Source organism: Mustela lutreola, chromosome 2, assembly GCF_030435805.1.
Source record: "Mustela lutreola isolate mMusLut2 chromosome 2, mMusLut2.pri, whole genome shotgun sequence".
NCBI lineage: Eukaryota > Metazoa > Chordata > Mammalia > Carnivora > Mustelidae > Mustela > Mustela lutreola.
The window spans coordinates 66,980,918-67,001,108 of NC_081291.1; the positions used below are offsets into that span (position 1 = coordinate 66,980,918).

At 47.3% G+C, this 20,191-nt stretch overlaps 1 protein-coding gene across 2 annotated transcripts in view; it reads right to left on the minus strand.

Annotated features, from left to right (window-relative positions):
* ITGA9 (integrin subunit alpha 9) overlaps positions 1-20,191 on the minus strand; it is a 326,629-nt gene that overhangs the window by 149,937 nt on the left and 156,501 nt on the right. For both annotated transcript variants that reach the window (XM_059162100.1, XM_059162101.1), the window contains exon 16: positions 9,742-9,888. In XM_059162100.1, coding sequence (XP_059018083.1) covers positions 9,742-9,888 — 147 coding nt within the window. The remainder of the gene's footprint in view (positions 1-9,741; positions 9,889-20,191) is intronic.

The following is a 20,191-nucleotide window of genomic DNA, read 5'->3' on the forward strand; positions in this document are numbered from 1 at the left end:
TCTATGAGAAACGAGCAAGAGCTGAGCTGGCCCACGGGGAACTGCACCTGGCCTCTTCGCTACCCTGGACTCCAGGACTGCCTGGGCCTGGCTGGCCTTTTACAGGCCACATTTCACATCCCCCTACAACCCCTGCCTTTTAATATCAGCTTTTAATATCAACTTGCTCCTAGAGACCTTCTGGCCCCCAGGTCCCGAAATGCTCTCCCCTGATTTTTCATCCTGGAATCTTTGTGTGTCCTATGCTTCATTTATCAATTCTTTTTTTTTTTTTTTTTTTTTTTTTTTAAACAGCTACTACTAACTAGTCACGAGAGGCAGAAAATAGAACCAGGAATAAAGGTGCTGGTGCCAAAAGAGAAAAAGTAGAACACACTAGCTGTATATCTAAAGGCTGCAGAGCCAGATGCATTCGGGCAACAGGGAGGAAGACTGGAGAAGCTGCCAGCAAGACCCCTCTCACACACCCACTTGAGCCTCACCTCAGCGGGGCTCCAGGTATAACTTCAAGTAGCAAGGCCTGGCCTCTGACTTCCTCAGTCACCTCTGAAGGTGACAAAGGCGGGGCTAATGTTTCTTCCCCAGGCAGAGACTATCCACAGGACATGTGTCCTCACTTGTTTATACACACACAGCATGGGCTCGTGGGCAAGGTTTTCCATAAGGCAGGACGAAGGAAAGAAAACCCAACAGGCCTGCAGATTTGGGGGAAAACCACCATATTCTCCTACAAAGAGTTGTGGGGAATCAGGACACACTCTTTCTGTAAGTTGTAGAGATGAAGCACTAAAGAAGAAAGTTTGCAGACTGCATGGGTCACTACCAGGTACGGCCCAGCCTTTGAGAGATGGGAGTCACCTCTCCTCTGCTCTTGGGGTTAACGCTGGAGGAGAACCCAGAGACACGGAGATGTAACGGGACTTCTGTGGTCATTGGGGAAGCTGAACTATATGTCTTCCTCCCACATAGTTGAAGCTAGATGGCCTTCACATGTGTTTCACCGAGATGCCCTTTCTGAAAAGATTACCCAGAAGCTGAGGACAAGCAGCTGATGCTTGTGAAAGGGGACGGGGTGATCTGGCTGGACCAGGGATGGGGGCGGAAACTTCTTCCTCTAACACTGCCCCCTCCTCTGCTGGACCAAACTGCTCCCCTGAATCCAAATGCTTAATTTGCCCCACTCCGAGCAGACTGGATGGTCTCTGAAACCCATCTGGCCCAGGTCTTCAGTGACATGCTCTCTCTGTTTCATCCTTCTGACCCCTTGGCTTTGCAATGTTCAGCAGACTCCATATGTGATAACGAAAATAAACCTTCAAGCTGGCTTTTTAAGACACCTGGGTGCCTCACCTGGGAAACGATTACCTCATGTCCAAGCTGAACAAACAGTGAGTTCTCGAAGGCTGGGGCTCTATTTCCACACACACAGGCACTGAAGGGGACAGGGGGTGACGATTTCCAGCACAACGGAGGCCTGAAATTTATGGCTTCAACATAATTCCAAATTCACATTAGAGTAAAACAGCCCCCATTTCCCTTGAAAGAAGACAAAGTGAGTATTCTCAACACAGGCAATGCCTCTTTCTTCACTAGGTGTATTTCCTCCACCTTGTTTTTTGGAAAGGACATTCACACGTGCACAAACAGACTACCATTGTTAGTGAATCACCCTGATTGCACACCACGCTCTCCTGCCTGGAAGGAATTCCCAGAGAGTTCATAGAGCACATTTTAAAAAATTAGACAGCTTGGCTGAATCTGTCAATGAAGAAATTCTGATAGGATGTCCACTCCTTGCAGGAAGCCCTGGCCTTGTGTCCTTTCAGAACAGCCACTGAGGGATAGGCACCTTGTCAGCTACCAAGAACCAATAGAAAATGAGACAAAATAGATCCCTGCCCTTTTGTGCCTCCATTCAAGTGAGGGAGACAGAAAGGCCATTAGACAAAATAATAACAAACTGACAGGTTTCATGAAGGAATCAAACAGTTAAGTCAGGGAATACAGGTAGAGGAGTATGGGTCTCTGCAGAGGTGATATGTCAGCTGAGACCTGAAAAATGAAGAACAGGCTGTGAGAAAGACACAGTGAGAGCTTCCTACAAGAGATATCAGCATGTGCAAAGGGCCTAAGGCAGGAGAGGGTTTGGTGAGTTTGAGGGTGGTTGGCATGCAGCGTGTAGCCAGCACTGGATGACCCTGGAGAGGCCAGGGCCCCGCTGCACAGGGTCTGTGGACCTCAACAAGAGTCTGGATGTTCTTCTAAGGGCAGAGGGAAACTATGGAGGTGGCAGGCATTATAAAGAGAAATGACCTGGTCCAGGTGAGAAATGATGGTGGCCTGGACTACAGTGGTGGCAGGAGAGAGGAAGTGCAGAGGTGGGGATTCACACACCATTCCAGCTTGAGCTGGTGCTATAGATCACCTCCATACCATCCCCTCTAGGACAGGGGCATCTCTGGGCCTGACAGGCAAGGACCAGTGCTGAAGATCACAAGAGGTCCATACGAAGAACCAGCCAGAGCCCTTGGATAGTATCACTGCCTGCTTCCCGGGGAACCTACTCAGGGACCAGCTGAGACTGGACATACCCCAGCAGAAAGGAATCAGCTTCAGTGGAGCATCTGTTTCTTCCATCCCTGCTGAGATGCTCACAAGGTTTGCCCCATTCTTTCCTCACAATAATGCTGTGAAACTGCCTTGTCCCCTCCACTCACTGGAGAAGAGATGGAAGGCTTCTGGAGGCTAGATGACTTGCCCCTCCCTCCCCCCAGGAAGGGAAGAGTAGAATCTAATGCTGCCTCATCATTTCAATGCCCTTCATGTATTATTTCACAGATCCCACAATCACTCCCAGGCAGGCAGAGCAGATGATGGCACACCAAGTGACAGGTGATAAGGGGGCTCTCAGGAGCTAAGTCACTTGCCCCATGCCACTGGGTGCATACATTCTGCCTTGGCTTGGGACCCTGATCTCACTCTGTGAGCCCCTGACTATGCTCCTTTCCCAGAGAAGCCAGGGGAAGAAAGCTGCCCTGGGGTTCTCTGGGGGTGCAGAACACGTTCGTTTTCTACTGCCGCAGTAATGCATCAGCACAAACCTAACATTTGTCTACAAAGTGGGCAATCTGGAAGTCCAGCCCCAGCCAGGTCTCTGGGGACCTCCTGAGCAAGCCTGAGAGCAACCAGAGTTTTCAAAGCTCTACCTTGTGTAGAGGGTTTGAAGACAGGTCTTCTGTCATAGCCACTAGTATGCTCACCTGAGGGGAAAGGTAAGGGACCTAGCTTCCTTCCCAGCACACAGGCCAGATGGGGCCCTACAGAATTCTTCCATTCAGTTCCATACTGTTTCAGCAGCTGATAACCACTAGGAACTAATAATGAGTCAACTCTCTGGGTCTTCCACACTGAACCTCTGAGAACTCACATGCAAGCAAGGTCTTCCTGGGGCCACTGTGAGAGCTCCCAAGTGCTTCCAGGCCCAGGGAGACCAGTATCCCCAAGGAAGGTCTCTGGTCTCCCCACACTCAAAAAGATGTAATGGTTGCCTGTCCCAGATAGCAACAAGTCTGGCTCTGTGGCCGGTGAACAAAACCTTAGACAGCATGACTATAGTCCCAGTCTTCACGGCCTCGCCCCTTTCCCCAAAACCAGACATTCGGCCACATGGAAGACCATCAGTCATCCATCAGTCCTTCGTTCTCATTTAGCCTGTCAAACTCCTCCTGCCTCGAGTGTCCAAACCCTGCTTTCTTGGCTCCAGCCCATTCTTCCTCTGTCCATAAAACACCTTCTTCTTGGCTGGATGTGGTCTCGGGAGTGAAACACTCACACACACTAATATGAATCTCACCTTCTTCCCTGTACACATTATTCCTGCACTGTAAGCCCACTGAAGGCAGTAATGTCTTCTCTCTTTATCAAGGTCTTATATGGAGTAGACACTAAATTGCTTTTGGATTTATTACAGTCCTTTTAAATACTTTTCAGGTTAAGGTATGCTTTTTCTTGTTGTTGCTTGGTTTTGTATTCAATATCCCCTGAGAACAGGTAGGTCTCTACTTCTCTTGAAATTTTTTTTAGAGTTTGTTTATGAGAGATAGATGCGTAGATCGATAGATAGAGAGAGAGAGAGAGAAAGCACAAGCAGGAGCAGAGGGAGAAGCAGGCTCCCCACTGAACTGGGAGCCTGATGTGGGGCTTGATCTGAGCCAGAGGCACATGCCTAACTGACTGAGCCACCCAGGCACCCCAACTTTCCTTCAATTTTTAAGGTGAAGTATATGTTCATCAGGCTGCAGAAAGCCCAGGATCCTAGGTGGTTCTCAGCACTATGGCAATGGTACGACTATTTACTCACACGGCCTAGCACTTATCCCATAGCCCACATTCTCCCAACACCATTCTTCACAGTGGGGAGGCCTAGCCTCCTGCCTGTCCCGCTCATCAGAGAAAGCCACAGATCCCTTGGGAGTTACACTGCACAGGCTTTAGTCACTGCCTCCATGTTACACACCCTGTCTGTGCAGCTGTTTCACCTGAACTCCACCACCTGGGATGGCAGGCAGCGACTCCAAAGGCTCACCAGGATGCAGTCCCCCTCGCTGCACAACCCCATGTACCAATATGGGCTCGGTGCCTTTTAGTTGAAGACACTGCAATATTTAAATCCTAATGTTATCTGGCAACAGGACTTGATGAGGTTATTCTTTCCTAGGAAAGAGGTTAGATGCTCTTGGTGGAGCCGTATAAATACACACATGGGCTGAAACTCAGCTCTGCTTGCTAGAGTGGGCCTCACTCTCAGAATCTTTCTCCCTCTAAAACTGAGTCAACATCTGGAAGACACATGGTGGATGGTCATTAAATTAGCTACCCCCTGCCCCCCCCCCCCCAATCAGGAAAAGGAGAAAAAGCAAGGATCACTCTCCCAGAATATTTCCCAGACTCCTGGACAATCTTTCCAATCTAAGAAAAATATTTTTCTTTCATTTTAATTTCAATCAATGAATCACATGTTTAAAAGGAATAATGATCCCCTGCCACATACCTTCCTATACCAAGTCCACTATTATCCACATCCACATGTGTTTCTTTTGATGATTAATCAGATTTAGACATTCTCTTACTGAATTCCTGACACAATGGACAAGAATTTTTCTCTCCTCTGCCTTCCTAATTTTGACAGGCAAATCATTAGTCCTAACTCCTCTCCTGCCATGGTTCTCAAACATCAGCTGCATTAGAATCACCTGGTCAGGGGTTAGTTAAACGACTGTCTTTGGCTCAGGTCATGATCCCAGTGTCCTGGGGTTAAGCCCCCCATGTCTCTCTTTTCTCCTGACTTGTGCTTTCTCTCTCTCAAATAAATATATAAACAATCTTTTTAAAAAAGAGAGAATCAGCTGGTCAGATTGTTAAAATATCTCACAAGATCCCAAAAGAGGCTGATATGGCTGATTCAGCAAACACAATTTGAGAAGTTGTATTCCAGAGTGCTTGGGTGGCTCAGTTGTTAAGTGTCTGCTGTCAGCTCAGGTCACGATCCCAGGGTCCTGGGATTGAGCCCCACGTCGGGCTTCCTGCTTCTCCCTCTCCCTCTGCCCCTGCTTGTGTTCCCTCTCTTGCTATGTCTCTCTCTGTCAAATAAATAAAATCTTAAAAAAAAAAGTAGTACTATTCAGCAGATGACTTCTGTGATTTTTAGTAGCATTTCTTGTTTCATCAAGTTTACAGTATCTTTTGACCCACCAATTTAAGAAACTAAGAGAACTTCGGTCATTCTATTTTTACCTCTATACAGTCAAATTTAAGGACATTTATATTTTATAGTATAACTGAAAACCAATAAGTAATGCTAATGTTATATGGCTACATGATTATTGATCACAGTAGAACCAAGCCAAGTGTCATGATTACATATTCTCTTCTATACGTGCAAAGTTCAACTCCTGGAATACTCAACTTTCACTTAAGGGAGAATATTTCTAGTATCAAAGCCTTTCTCTTCCTTATATCCCTCTACTTGCTCAAAATCCCATGATATTTTGTTCTATGTTTGAACCATGACATATTGACCATATTTCTATTTTTCTGAGAGTTTTTGATTGCCTTTATTTTTTCTTAGAGAAGAAACATATTTCATTCACACTCTATCCTAAAATTTTGCTACTTTCTGTTATTCTGTCAATTGCTGGCTTCATTATTCCTGAAGCTCATTGATCCCTTGTTCTAAATTGGTAATTTTTTTTTTAATTTGCGGTTACACTTTTGTTTTGTTGGATGCCATCTCGAGTTATTTCCATGGAAGAGTTCCGAAAGAGGTAAACTATCTGGTCCTCACTTGTCTGAAAACTGTATTTTGACCTCATACTTGACTGTTAGGGAAAGTATAAAATTCTAGTTTCAAATCACTTTCTCTCAGAACTTTGAAAACCTTATTTTACTATATTCTGACTTCTAATATTGTTAATCAGGAGTCTGATGGTCTGTTTAGTATGTCTCTAATTCTGTTACAAGCTGACATATATTCCCCAATACCACCATCCTGTACGCATTTAGAATTTTCTTTAAATCTTAGGAGCAGAAACACTGCAAAATGATGTATCCAGGATATTTTTGGTTTATCCTGCTTGTAAGTTGGTGAGACCATTAAATTAAAAAAATAATGTTGTCCTTTACCTCTGAGAAATGTTGTTCTATTGTCTCTCATAACTTTTAAAATATTCTCTCTTTACTTTTTCTGGTATTCCTATTACTTGAATATAGAACCTTATAAATTGATCTTTTAGCTGTCTTTTCTATTTATCTTTCAGCTCTGCTTACTGGTGGATCTCTTACCATTATCTTCTTATCCTACTAAATTTTTGTCTCTGCAACCATAATCTTTAAGAAACCCCCCCCCCTTTTCTTGTTTCTTCCCTTTAAAAAGAAATAGCATTCCAACCATTTCCCAATGGACAAAATATATTCTTAAATCTCCTTGTATTTATTACATACAGTTTATGGTGGTTTTAAAATTTATATAATCTCTTCTATCCCCTAAATAATCTATTTCCTTCTAAGTCAGTTATTTTGTTGTTTATTGTATTTTTTTTTCAATGTACCGCATTGCCCCTGTATTCTCAGGCTACACTGGTAGTCCATTTGCATTTAAGAATAAGGCAAAAGGACTGATTAGAAAATCTGTGGATGTGTCAGGGAATAGTAGGAGAGGAAGCTAACACTTACAGTGGAGTCTCTAAATGCCAGATGAGCCAACGCTTTCCTCTGGGGAACCAGCCAACTCATGCTATCTCAACCAGTTAAATTCTTTACAGAAGAAAATTGCCTGGTTGCTTGCTATTCTGCATGCCTAAAGTATAAAGGGACAACAACAGGGGAGAAACACCAACTCTTTCACTTACCAAGTTTCAGTTAATAGGCCCCCTTTTCATGTGGTCCATATACACTATGGAGTATTATGCCTCCATCAGAAAGGATGAATACCCAACTTTTGTAGCAACATGGACGGGACTGGAAGAGATTATGCTGAGTGAAATAAGTCAAGCAGATAGAGTCAATTATCATATGGTTTCACTTATTTGTGGAGCATAACAAATAACATGGAGGACATGGGGAGATGAAGAAGAGAAGGGAGTTGAGGGAAATTGGAAGGGGAGGTGAAACATGACAGACTATGGATTCTGAAAAACAACCTGAGGGTTTTGAAGGGGCAGGGAGTGGGAGGTTGGGGGAGCCAGGTGGTGGTTATTAAGGAGGGCATGTATTGCATGGAGCACTGGGTGTGGTGCAAAAACAATGAATACTGTTACGCTGAAAAGATATTTAAAAAAAATTAAAAAAATAGGCCCCCTTCCCTATTTCAGTTCCACCTGTCACTCTTGTACCCTTCTGTAACTGCTGGCCTGGCCATGGCAGCCTTTCTGGATCCTGGGTAGATGGACACCCAGCCCCTTCATGTGTAGCTCGAGGCTCACCCACCACCACTCTTCCATCTTCTTCACTCACTCCAGAAAATTACAACTCTCTTGCTGACTGATGCCCCATCCCCCACAGCGTTCTCCTCTCTGTCCCTATTAACTCATCTATAATCACTGTAATGGGGCCTCAGAAAGCCTAAACATAGGGGCTTCGTTGACCACCTTGACTAGAAGAGACCAATAAGGGCATTTTAATACTAATGTCTCTGCACCTTTGGCTTTGATCAGGCTCATCCACTGAGGCCCCAGCCCACTCCAAGTGTCAATAACCAGCAGGACATACCAGTCACCTTCTAGGGTACCTGTGTTTTGAAAGAAGTTCACATTCAAAATAAAAACAAGGACGTAAAAAGTCAGTATGGCCAGTAGGTTGTGTGTATACATGTAGCAGGTGCTGGGAGCCCTGTCCACATCCCTGCACGACTGTGGCCTCTCTCCCTGCTGATGTTGAGTGTAGGCAGTAAATGGCTCACATTTGCATTCTTTCTCAGAGAACTATCTGAAGCTGAAGCAGCTCTCCTTCAAAGAGACCTACACTCCTCTTCTACATGGGATGGCCAGCCAATGGCTGACTAACAAGGGACCCGAAAGGTCAGCCCCCTTGCCTCAAGAAGACAGCTCTTTGGTATAATTTATGTTATTGAATTCTCCAGTTCAGATAGGACTAGCCTAGCTGAGGCCACATCCTTGCTCAGTCCTTTCCACTTTCCTCACTTCCTTAGGTTTCTCCCATGTGCTACCAAATCCCTGCCTCAGGCTCTGCTTCTAGGGAACCTGATGCCAAGACCATGTGGGAGATACTTTGGGAGAGAATTGGGTAAAAAAATCTCACCACTTAACCGACCTTCTGGATGCACATGTCAAACCTCACACCCTTCTCTGTGGTTTGGCTCACAAGTCTACTCAGCAAGGCTTGGGTCACTTGCTGTGCTAGGTTTCCCCTAAGCTCAGTGCGGTCAGCAGGAGGGTGGGGCTGGTGGATGGTTCCATGACTTTGCTCCCATCCTGTGCAGAAGTCTAGTTCAGCCAAAAAGCAGTTTTGCCTGACCATTCCCCCAACCCCTGCCATCAAGGTCCTGGATCTGTGGTGATCGTGGGTGTTGAGGAAAGACTGAAAACAGATTGGGGACCACAGGGTCTTTGCCTATTTCCAAGACAGAAGTCAGTGCTGTGTGTGTCATGGATGGCTCAGGGCCGACGGGCAGCACTGTGGCAGAATCAGCTCACAGGCTCACTCCTACTGGGAGGGCCTCTATCTGACATGGCTGTGCAGCTCACCTACACAGCAGCACACCTGAGAACCTGATCAGCATCAGTCAGGATTGGTGGCTCACCAGCACTTGCCCTGTATGGGCTCCAGGGATGCATGGGTTAGAAATTTTTAACCCAACAACCAGTTCTACAAGATGATGTTCCTGCTTCTTCACCTGACTCATGCCCTCACCAAGAAAACATTTAGTGAGTGCCTACTATGTGATCTCAGCTCTGGAAATGATCTAGGAACAGGTGTCAAGTTGAGGGGCCCAGTAGCCAGTTCATGACCTCCAAGGGGTTATAAGTTTTTAACTGCTTGGGAATAGCCTCAATGTGTTTAAATTATGTCGTTCTTAGGTGCAACCCCCCAAACCACACATTTTGCCATTTTGCAGATTAGTAAAGAGAGGCGCAGTGAGGGGGTGTGCCCAGACAGCCAGGGCCACAGCTTCCGCCACAGACACCTTGCCACCCTGGGCCCGGCCAGGAGTCTCAAGGTTCTGACCTGATTCCTTTGGGCAATCTTCTGTCCCTTCTTCCAGCGGAGCACTGGTGTTAGAGCTGGCAGCTCCCTCTCCTCTCCAGTCACATGCTCACCCAGGCTGTAGGCGGCCTCAAACACAATGGGACTGATGACATCCTGCACTCGCCGCTGCAACAAGAAACAGGCACGTGCATTAACAGCTGGCGCTGGGCAACGCACTCAGAGCATTTCACAGTTTACAAAGACCTTCCACACAGATGGCCTCATGCCAGCCTCACAGCCTCCCCTGTGAGGTAAGACTTTACTGCTCTCCTATCCTAGCTGAGGTAACTGAGGCAGAGAGCGGGGAACATCTCGTCCAAGGTCAGCTGGATAACGAGCTGGGGCCTCCCCACTCTACCCTGCGGGGGGCGTTAATCATCTTCTCTTCAGCATATGGAACACATGACCCTACTCGTCTTCCAAATCCTCTAAGCCAGCTGATGGGCGGGAGAACATCTGTGCTCACACGGTAAGCTGACCCTCCGCATTCCCGGTGTCTGGAGGAGCAAAGGTCTTTTGTATCAAGATGGATACGGCTCTTGTGCTGGAGCAGGAGATCGAGTGACACTGAGGAGCCTACTGTCTTCCCGGGGTTTGGGATCGGTGGAGCCAAGACTGACAGTCTTATTTCTGGCCTTATGTTCTTTCTTCTGAAACCCCAGGGCTTTAAGACCCAAAGGAATGAATGAAAGGTTGCTAAGCACAACAGGAGAGCAGGGGAGGGGAAGGGAAGAAGGCAAACAGCAACGAACACCTACAAGATGCCAGCCACCATGCCAGGTGTTCTGGACAGACAGGCAACATGCCCCAGCCCCGCAAACTAGGACTTCTTATCCTCCATCATCCAGGAAAGGAAAAGGAAGTTGCAAGGGTACATTCCTCAGGGCACAAGGCTGAGAGAGCCAGCACACCCTGTGAGAGGTGGGCTTCCAAGTGGAGTGGGGCACATCTGAGATGTGACACGAATAAGCCAAGTCCCCACTGCTCCACACCTGTCTCAGGAAGGGAGCCAGCAGAGGAGCACGGCGGCCCCGTCAGGGACTGAGAGAAGCTGGGCAGGAGGCCAGAAGCCAACCACAGGGCTGGGAGTGGAGCTGAGGACGTCACACCATCTCTGGGTGAAGTCTGGTGGAATTTTGAAAAGGTTAGAGCTGTGTTCAAAATAGTAGAAAGTTCTGAAGTTCCCAAGCAGCGCACCGTGGGGAACCTGCTCCCAGGCCTCCCCGACAGCCAGCGCCCCTCTCCGCAGGCAGGCATGCCAGCTAGGTTTTGGATACCGGTCCAGTCTAAGCGGGAGTGGGCACATTGCAATCATGACATGCTGTGGTTTGTCTTCCTCACTTTGCATGTGCACTGGAGGTGGAGATGGTTCGGTCAGAACACAGAGCTCCAGCATACGACGACCTGTTAGAGTGGATGCCCTCACCCCCCCGACGTCTGCACTCACATCTGCCTCAATGAGTAAATAAGTGGCGCGCCCCCGAATAAATTAGCAGCCTTCTCCAAGATGGCGCCCAGGAACCTCAGTTCCCCGGAAGGGGAATAAATTAAAGGGTCTGTGATCAAACAATTTGGGGGAGGGGGTGGAAGGGGGAGAGCCCAGGCTAAACAAAGTTAAAGAGGGTTTTTATTCTGTTTTGTTTCTCTCTGTTTTTAACATGGTTGCCTCTGAAAAAGGGTAGGGTCGTTCCGTGGAGCAGATACTCAGAGACAATGGAGAGCAGAGGAGGAATCTCCCACAGCAGCCCAGGAGAGGAGGGGACACCGAAGCCAGCGGGCTGTGGCGTGGGGAGCCATATGTGGCCATACCTGTGTAGTATGGGGGACAGATGACTCTGGGGGCGGGGCCCTGAATGGCGAGGAGATGCTTCATGTTCAGGAAAACATGCAGCGGGGGATAGATTCAATCATTTAGCATAACTAAAATACAGTGCCGGGGAAGTCTTGCCAGAAAATTCTCTTGACCGGATTTTAGGGACAGATGTTTAACACCTATATCCTTTCCTGGAGCAAAACACACTCCTGGGAAATGGATCTCCTCTGCTTTGCTAACTCTGATAAGCAGAATCTGAAGACTTTTGGAGGTATGGAGAATAAAAGCCAGAGCCATCTTTATGGCTTGAGAAATACATGCTTCAGAGTTCTGTTTAGTTTTGCTTTGTTTTTTAGGGTTGACTACCTTAAGGCTTTGCATTTAAATCCTTCATGGTGAAGTAAGGCAGTTACTATGTTTTTATTCTTGGGGGAAAGGTTGAATGTGGAGGTGGGGGAGACACAAGTAACTCATCATTTCCTGGCCACCAGCCCCAAGTATTCCAGAGACTGGGCCAAGACTTCACTTTCCTTAATCTGCACACCACCTGAGCTGGTAGACTACTGCTCCCATCCTGCAGATGAGGCAACAGAGGCTTGGAGCTCAAATAAATGGCACTCCGCCCCAAAGCAAGTAATAAGTGGTAGGACCAGAAGCAAAACTGCCTTCCCTTAAGTCCATAAAATACCATTCAAAGGTTATCCTAACTGCCTTAGGTGCTGACGTCAGCCTCAAAAATCACCTGTTCACTTACGAAGATACAGGGCAGGGTGGGAGCACTGGTTTTCAGACAGGCACGCCAGCCCTGTTCCTAAACATGCGGCCATCCGAGCCAAGCTCACTGTGGAAGGAAACTGTACTGGGGATGAGTAACGAAGTCTGACATCTAGGCTTGCAGATGCTGTGCTCTGGTACTGATCGCAAGAACCTGTTTTAATTAAGATGTTTGGAAGAACAGTTCTTATTACATGTGCCCATAGCTCTGGCCAGGAGGGAACAAAACCATACTGAGAGCCGTGGGCAGAGGCAGAGGTGGGCACGGCATTCTGAAAGGTGCCAACACCCCCAAGAGGACATACCCCAGCCCACGCTGGGTTTGTATTATCGGAGCTGTGAAGGAAAAGTAGCAGCAACATTTCGTGGTTTCCTTTTCCTTTCTGAAAGCTTCCCTCAGATCAGCACTGCAATTAGTGGAGGAACTCCTTAGGAGAGAGAAGGCTTAGCTTTCTGGCACAGACCGTAATCACTGAAATGTTACTGCTTTAAGAAAAAAAAAAAATCACCACTATGAATGGAAGCTTCTAACATTGAACACTTATTCAGCAGACCAAGAGGCAAGAATCTACCCTTTCGCCCTAAAGATCTACAGATTCTGAAAGCTGAAGGAGCTCACACAGAGAACACCCCTCGCCCCATCCCAGGCAGGTGGCAGAATTTGCGGTGGCTGAGGTTTAACAGGGAACTTAATATATGCTCAATTTCAAACTCATTGGGTGCTTACTTTATGCCAGGCCATGTGCTGGATCTAAGGGACACAGAGATGAAAGACCATCGGGGAAACAGTAAGCATAATGACCATCTCGTATAATACATACAGAACAGAAGAGGCTCTGGAGACTCAGATGAGGGAGATATGATTCAGACAGAGGGTTAGAAGGCTTCCCAGAGGTGCCCTGGGCTCAGCCAAAGAGCAGGCCAGAAGCATGGCTGGTCCAGCCGCATGGAGAGGGCATGGTGTGTCCAGTGGATTGCGTGTGATTCCCAAAGGTGGGGAAGTTGGGCTTCTGGGGAGGACGAGGGAGAGAAGAGGCTGAAGCAGAGACTGAATCTCAGGGGGGACTCACAGGTGTGCTGACTGCATCCTGTGAGCTGGGAAGAACTGCGAGGACAGTAAAAATCACAAGGACGGTAAGTAAGAACTGCAAGGTGATGCTAGAGGCTGTGTTTGAGAAGAATCCCTCTGGTTTCTTGCACCGATGGGGTGAGATGGGAGGCAGGGAGGCCAGTGAGGAGGCTGGAGGAAGCTGTGTTCTAGAAAGCTCCCTCTTGCTATAGAATGGAAGTAGACTGATGGGGGGCAAGCCTGGGGACAAGTAGGATAGGAGGAGGTCGCCATAGGGCTTCAGAGGAAAGACTGTGAAGGCCTTTGCCAGGACACAGCAGTGGTGATGGGGGCAAAGGGGAGGGCTGGGAAGGGGACGTAGGAGGAAATGGTGGTAGGACTCGAGGACGGGATATGGGGATGACCTCTCTTCCATGAATAATTATGGAGGACGGCCTGATGGTCAGCTTGTGTGAGTGAGTGGACACATGTCACTCAACATCATGGTAGCAGGAAAAGGACAGGTATGCATTGAATTTAGGAGTGGACACATGGAGCTTTGTTACGACACAGAAATCTCCTTCCTGGCTCCAGATTCTAACTCTGCAAGGAATCTTCCTGAATACACTGATTTGGGCCTAAACCTCAGTGCTTCCTCTTGAATTCCACAAAACTGCACCCCTGGCTCTAGTGTCTAAGGTCATCCTTTCCTGGCACTGGCTTGTACAGATTCACCATAGGTCCTCTGCCTATACCATGAGCCCATCCAAACATCTCAGGGATGGGCTTTGCCCTCCTTTGGACTACAACCTCCTCCTTCCTCGGCTCATCTCACATGCGAAGACATTCTCTTGGGGTCCCTAGGGAGGGCTGTGGGGCCTTGCAGAGTCTGCTGGCAAGAGGCAGTGAGGGCCTCAGAGCAACATGCCTTCCTACGGACTCCCATTCCTTATGGAGAGTACTTCCAGCTTTTCCTTCTATCTGATCACCTTGCTCTGAAAATGAAACAGAAGTAACTCAAATCCTGCAGGGGAGGCCCGCTGACAGGCAGGTGCCACCCACCACACCACCAGGGCTGCTTTGCCCATTAGCCTAGGGTGTCTAAGCAGTTGGCCAAGGCCTCAAAGTCACTGTCTCCTTTATTTGTGTCATCACAGAATTTTCATTGGTGAGTATAATTAGTATCAAATCACAAGAACCCACCTACCTGGCCAGTATAAGGCATGCATTACCATGTGGGGGAAACCTCCCCAGGGACATTTGATTCCAACCCTGGCTTCAAGACTTGAAGAAAGTGGGGTCCTGTGCTCTGGGCACCCTCAACTAGCCTCGAGATTTAGAAACCTAACTCTCAGGGTAGCTTTTCCCCAAGAAATGAAGGGTTTTCACCTTTCTCAGCTAACAAGCAGCTGCCGGGGTCAACTAAATGAAAACAGGAAGGGCTGGCCTCACTTTAAATGTGCAAATAACACAGAAGGTCGGCAAATAAGCCGCTAGCATTAAGCCAGATAATTGGTTTCGGAAAAACCCTCTAAGTGTTTTTTAAAGAGGCCTTGGTATTTTTTCTTTTTCCAAACATGTGATCTCTCCTCCCACCCCACCTTCCCTGGATTCTTTCTGCCTCCTTCTCCCTACACAGGGCTCTGCTTCTGCCCATGATGGCCCTTCAGGTATGCCCAGGAATGAGAAACCCTGAAAGTGGAATGCTTTTTCCTTTCTCTCTCTGACCATAAGGATCACAATGGCCGTTAAACGGTTCAGGCAGTTTAAAATTCTCAGAAGCTGGAAGGTTCTTTTAAAAGCAGGGTGAGGATTTTATATTTCTAGTAACCACAGAGTAACACTGTAGAGCTACCCTCCACACAGATGACAGCTAGCAGGGCTGGACAACCCCCTACCCACTGGCCATATCTGTTTAAAGGTACTCAAGAACTACAAAGAGAGGCAGGACTTCAGAGTCTAGGGTCCCAATAGAAAGGAAAGGACAACAAGGGGACCCCAACATGCAGTGGCACGAAGCCCCTTAAGCCATGTGTGGATTTGGAAGTGGTGTGGCATGCACAGCAAAGAAACGGAATGTGAAGTAGTGATTCAGAGGCCACTGCCTGAGCCGACTTTCTGGCAGTCACATGAGTCTGAGAAGATAAAACTTAAAGCTAAGGGCTACTAAGGCTGCCTGGTCTTGAGGGCCAAGATCCCAAAGAGAAGGGAGGCATCTGGAAGGTGATACCCCATGTCATCTTCCCTCCCAGGCACTTGCTGATTCCACAGCATTCTGGGGCTGAGAGATGCAGAAACCCAGCAGACAATGGTGGTCAAGACCAAAGAAGTTCTAGGAAGGCACACTGGACACAGCAGAAGACCGGCAACCCAGAAGTAAGTCACCAGAAAATATCCAGCTGGAAATATCTGGATTGAAGCATGGAGATGAAAAAGGATGGATTATTCAGAAGTGTCAGAGACCACAATGAGAGGGATAATGTATTTATAGTGATAGGATGGTCTTGATAAATATGCAAAAACCTAGCACCTTGATTCACACACTGTTGGTGAGCAATAAATAGTGTCTCTTATTTTTACCATAATTTTTGAAATGGCAAATTTGAGAATCTGTTAAAAAAAAAAAACCCTGCCCTATTACAAAATGAATTATTATGAACTCCACATGTAGCAAGAACCGATTTCTCATTTTACAAGAGAAAAAACGGAGGCCAAGTGTGATTTCATTTAGAGTCCTATAAATTAAAAAAAATAAATGAAAATTTAACTTAAACCTGAGGGGAAAATTCCTGGAAATACTTTTAAGCAAAACTTTACAAAAAGCACAACCGACTATAAGGGTCTCATGAGACGAGATTTACGCTGGGAAGAGACAAAGCTTCGTCTCTGGATGAGTTCAGTTATAAACACTGACTAGACAGAGCTCTGAGAAACAGCCGAATTCAAAGAATTCCTGTAACGCTGTCATGAGGGGTAGAAATAAGTGGTGAGGAACTCGGTTATGTCTTGTTTCTGAAAGTTTCTTGATGAGATTAGAGATTTTAATTATGAAAACAGATTACTCCATATGTAATACCTTATGGAAATAGATACTGTTATTAGTTTGGTCTGTATTCTTCTCTGGCAAACATCCATGCTCAAGAAGCCATCAGTGACTCTTCAACTGACATATGTGCATACATTATGTATGAAAATCACATAACCCACTGAAGCTTTTTCCTCATTAAAGATTAAAAAAAGTGTAGCTCAAAATCCGGAATATGGTTTGCTCTTGTGTTTGAGTGTTTCTGTGCGTATGTGGTGGCGGGTGTTACTTATGTAGTTCATTTGTATGTTTGAATGTTTTGTAATTTGTGTTTTGCTTCTTTTTCTCTGCATCCATTCCAAAACAGGCCAGTGGGGGACTAGAACTTTTGACCACTTAGAAACAATCTTCTAAGAGCATGTCACATCCTTGTATAATGTTCCTTGGAAAGAGACATGTTAATTACATCACAGATAATCACACACACGATTTGTCAGCTAAATGACACCAGACAAAACTGGCCCAGCATGGAGATTTTCCAGTCTATGGTGATTTCCCTAGGGAAAAACTAAATTTTGGCTTCTAATCTACTGCCCTGCCCTTCTTCTCTTAATTCTCTCTTCCTGTCTCCTATCCCCAAACCCTCACAGTGGCTTTTAAAAATATTTATAGGTGAATAAAAAACTAACACAGAAGAAAATGCTAAAAACATGAAAGCAAAAATGAGCAGAGTTGACCCAGGCAGGTTTTTCTGCTCCCCACTACCCTTCTCCCACATCATTTCAGCCATCAGTCCTATAACCGGTTGGAATGTCAGCCTCAGTCCTCCCATCAGGATGGCCAGAGTTAAAATTGGCCTTTGTGCTTCCACTCAGTGGTCTCTGCCTGCTAGATAAGGAAGACATGGGGACAAGAATGCTGCCTTGTCTGCCACACTTCCCTCCTGGCAAGAGGCTGGGATCTGCAGGGTCCACAGAGCTGTGGGAGGAATTCCTCAGAGACAGATACGGGACCCACCTGTGTCAGCAGGCAGTTGAAAACCCTGGGATGTCCATCTTCTCTCTCTGCATCTTGAGCTAACCTTGTGAGCAACCTTGTGAGGACAGGGTGCATCTGAGCAACCTTGTGAGGATGGGGTGCCTCTGAGCCAAGTGCATCTGCTCAGGTCTCACTGCTGAGAGCACCTGTGTCCCCACTCATGCTGTTCCTACATCTGGAATGTTCTTCTTCTTACAACATAGGATTCTATCCTTCAAGGCTCAGGTCAATGCTGTTCCTTCTGTGAAATTTTCCTCGAGGATGCCAGCCTTCCAGCCACCCAGACCCCTGCCCACTGAACCCCAGTTTCTTCAGGACCCAGTCTGGCACTTGACTATTTTCTGTAGTCTACTCTTATCTTTGCTTGATTCTCAAGATTTCCCTGTACCTCCCATTTAAAGTTTCTGAAGCTGGGATACATCGTAGCGTTGAATAATAATTTATCATGAGACTGTTTCTCATCTCAACTCCTGCCTGAAAAGCTGTCATTACATTGTTAGCAATGTAGGAAGGGAGGAAATATGGCACTAGTTCTGGGGTGGAAGTCATGGAAGGTAAGTGTGGCTGTAGGAACCGGATGTCAGCTCTACCTTGAGCTCGTCGCATCTCTTGGACAAGACCGAGCACGCTCTTCACAAGCATGACAAGCATGTGGCAGCAGTAGGCAGGACATGGTGCTCAGGGATGACAGGTGAGTGTGGGAGGAAGGTGGAAGGGTGAGTGCAAAGACACTGTGGCTGACCCTACTGAGGAACTGCAGCTGGGTGGTCCTAGCCAACCTTTTGTTGCTGTGTGCCTGTGCCAGAAATCATGTCAGGCATAGGGAAGCAGAAAGGGGGCAGGCAGGAGTGTGAGAGCAAAAAGCCATGACGCAGAGGGGAAGGCACCCGCTCTAGAACTGTGGGAACCCGATGAGAGGAATCACTTGGAACCTTGAATGTGGTGTGGGTGGGAGTATCAAGAGCCCGTGGAGAGGTGGGGATCCAGGAAGAAGAAGTAGAAGTTCAGCAGGCTGATAGGGGAATGGGTATGAGGGCTGTCATATCAGCCAATGCAGTTAATCTGGAAGTCTAATAGACCACTGTGGGGCTGAGGAACAGAGGCAACAGACAGGTGGAAAGCAACAACTTCAAAATAAGATGGTCCTGGGTCCAGAGGAGTCCCAGCTCCATCTCTCACAGGCTGTGTGACATTGGTTACTTCCTCTCTCTGAACTTGTCTTCACAGATATAAGATGGGTTGACTCGGTCGACTCTGCCTGGTTGTTGTGAAGACTGGACACCACACATGTTGAGCACCATGGAGAGCTCCTGGTACCCCGTGAAAGCCAGGGCCCCCTGCATTATCATCATCACCATCATCACTGTCACCATTTGCACCACCTGAGAAGGGACTATGGGGCAAGATCACAGGGTGATCACAGGGGAGTGCTGCAGACAGTAAGGGAAACTAGGCTAGAACCAGGGTATAGAAGCTAGCAGAGAGGTGAAGGCCTTTCAAGTTCTGTGGGCAATAGGGACTGTCACGAATTTTGTAAACCAGCCTTAGGATAAGAGCCATGGAGGTGACCTAACAGACTGACTAGGGATGGAAAGGGAGGAGGACCGGACTTTTTACAGGGCTGGTGTGCCCATCTCCCAGCTGCACCTCAGCTGTCATGAGCTCACAGCTAATCTTACAGAGAAACGTCCTTGGTTAAAAGTGAGCCCACTCCTCACTGGCAATGGCCAACTGCGACAGGGGCATTAAAGGGGAGACTCCTTGCTAAATGGTAGGACACCTTTGTGGTGTGCTTCATGCCCCAGAGCTTCACTGCAGGATCAGCCTGAGGCTAGTCTCCAACAGGGACAACCCCGCCCTCCACCTCCAACCCTCTCCTACTCTCTTCATTGCTCTTTCCTGAGAGCCCCCCTCAAAAAATCCTATGCTAATAAATCCCTATCTCAAGCTCTTTATCCTGGAACCTGACCTACACAGTCACTCAGGGTTACAAACAGTTGTGGCAGCGGACATACTTCTATATATACACACAATGCATAAAGTGTAGACTTGGATATAGGGAGAGGTGGTCCCTGCTTGCTCAACATCTATCCTCAACCCTGTGCCACTCCCAAGGGGAATCCCTATGCCTCCTTCATGAACAAGATGAGAACATGCAGAGCCAAGAAGTGAAAAGACTCACCGATATCACAGGGCCAGCACTCCTTCTTCTGCACCCCTAGATTCGGGGAAGGAGTATGAATGTGGCAGAGTCAGAGAAGAGAGAGGGGCTCTGGCCAGAGAAATCCTGGAACCGCGGTCAGGAGGAATTCCTCCCACAGCTCTGTGGACCCTGCAGATCCCAGCCTCTTGCCAGGAGGGAAGTGTGGCAGACAAGGCAGCATTCTGAGAACTGGGAATGGTCTCGAAAGTGACCAGTCCTGCCTTGTGAGCTCCCAGGGGATGCTGGTCTGCAGGGGGCAAATTCCTCCTTGTTCGCGCTCTGGCCTGCGTGACCAGTGCTGGGTGCACAATGTGATCATTAACCCTCGAATCTGTCTCTACTGCCAGACTGTGAGATCAAGGTTGCACAAGGGGCAGGAATCAGACTCCCAAGGCAGCTCATCCTACATCAGCTTTGACCTGTTTTCATGTAATGATTATAGTGACGTTATAAAATATTATAAAAAGGAGTAGGTGTTCAGTTGGGCCTGGCAGTGCTTAAAAAAAAAAAAAAAATCACGGTTTTAAG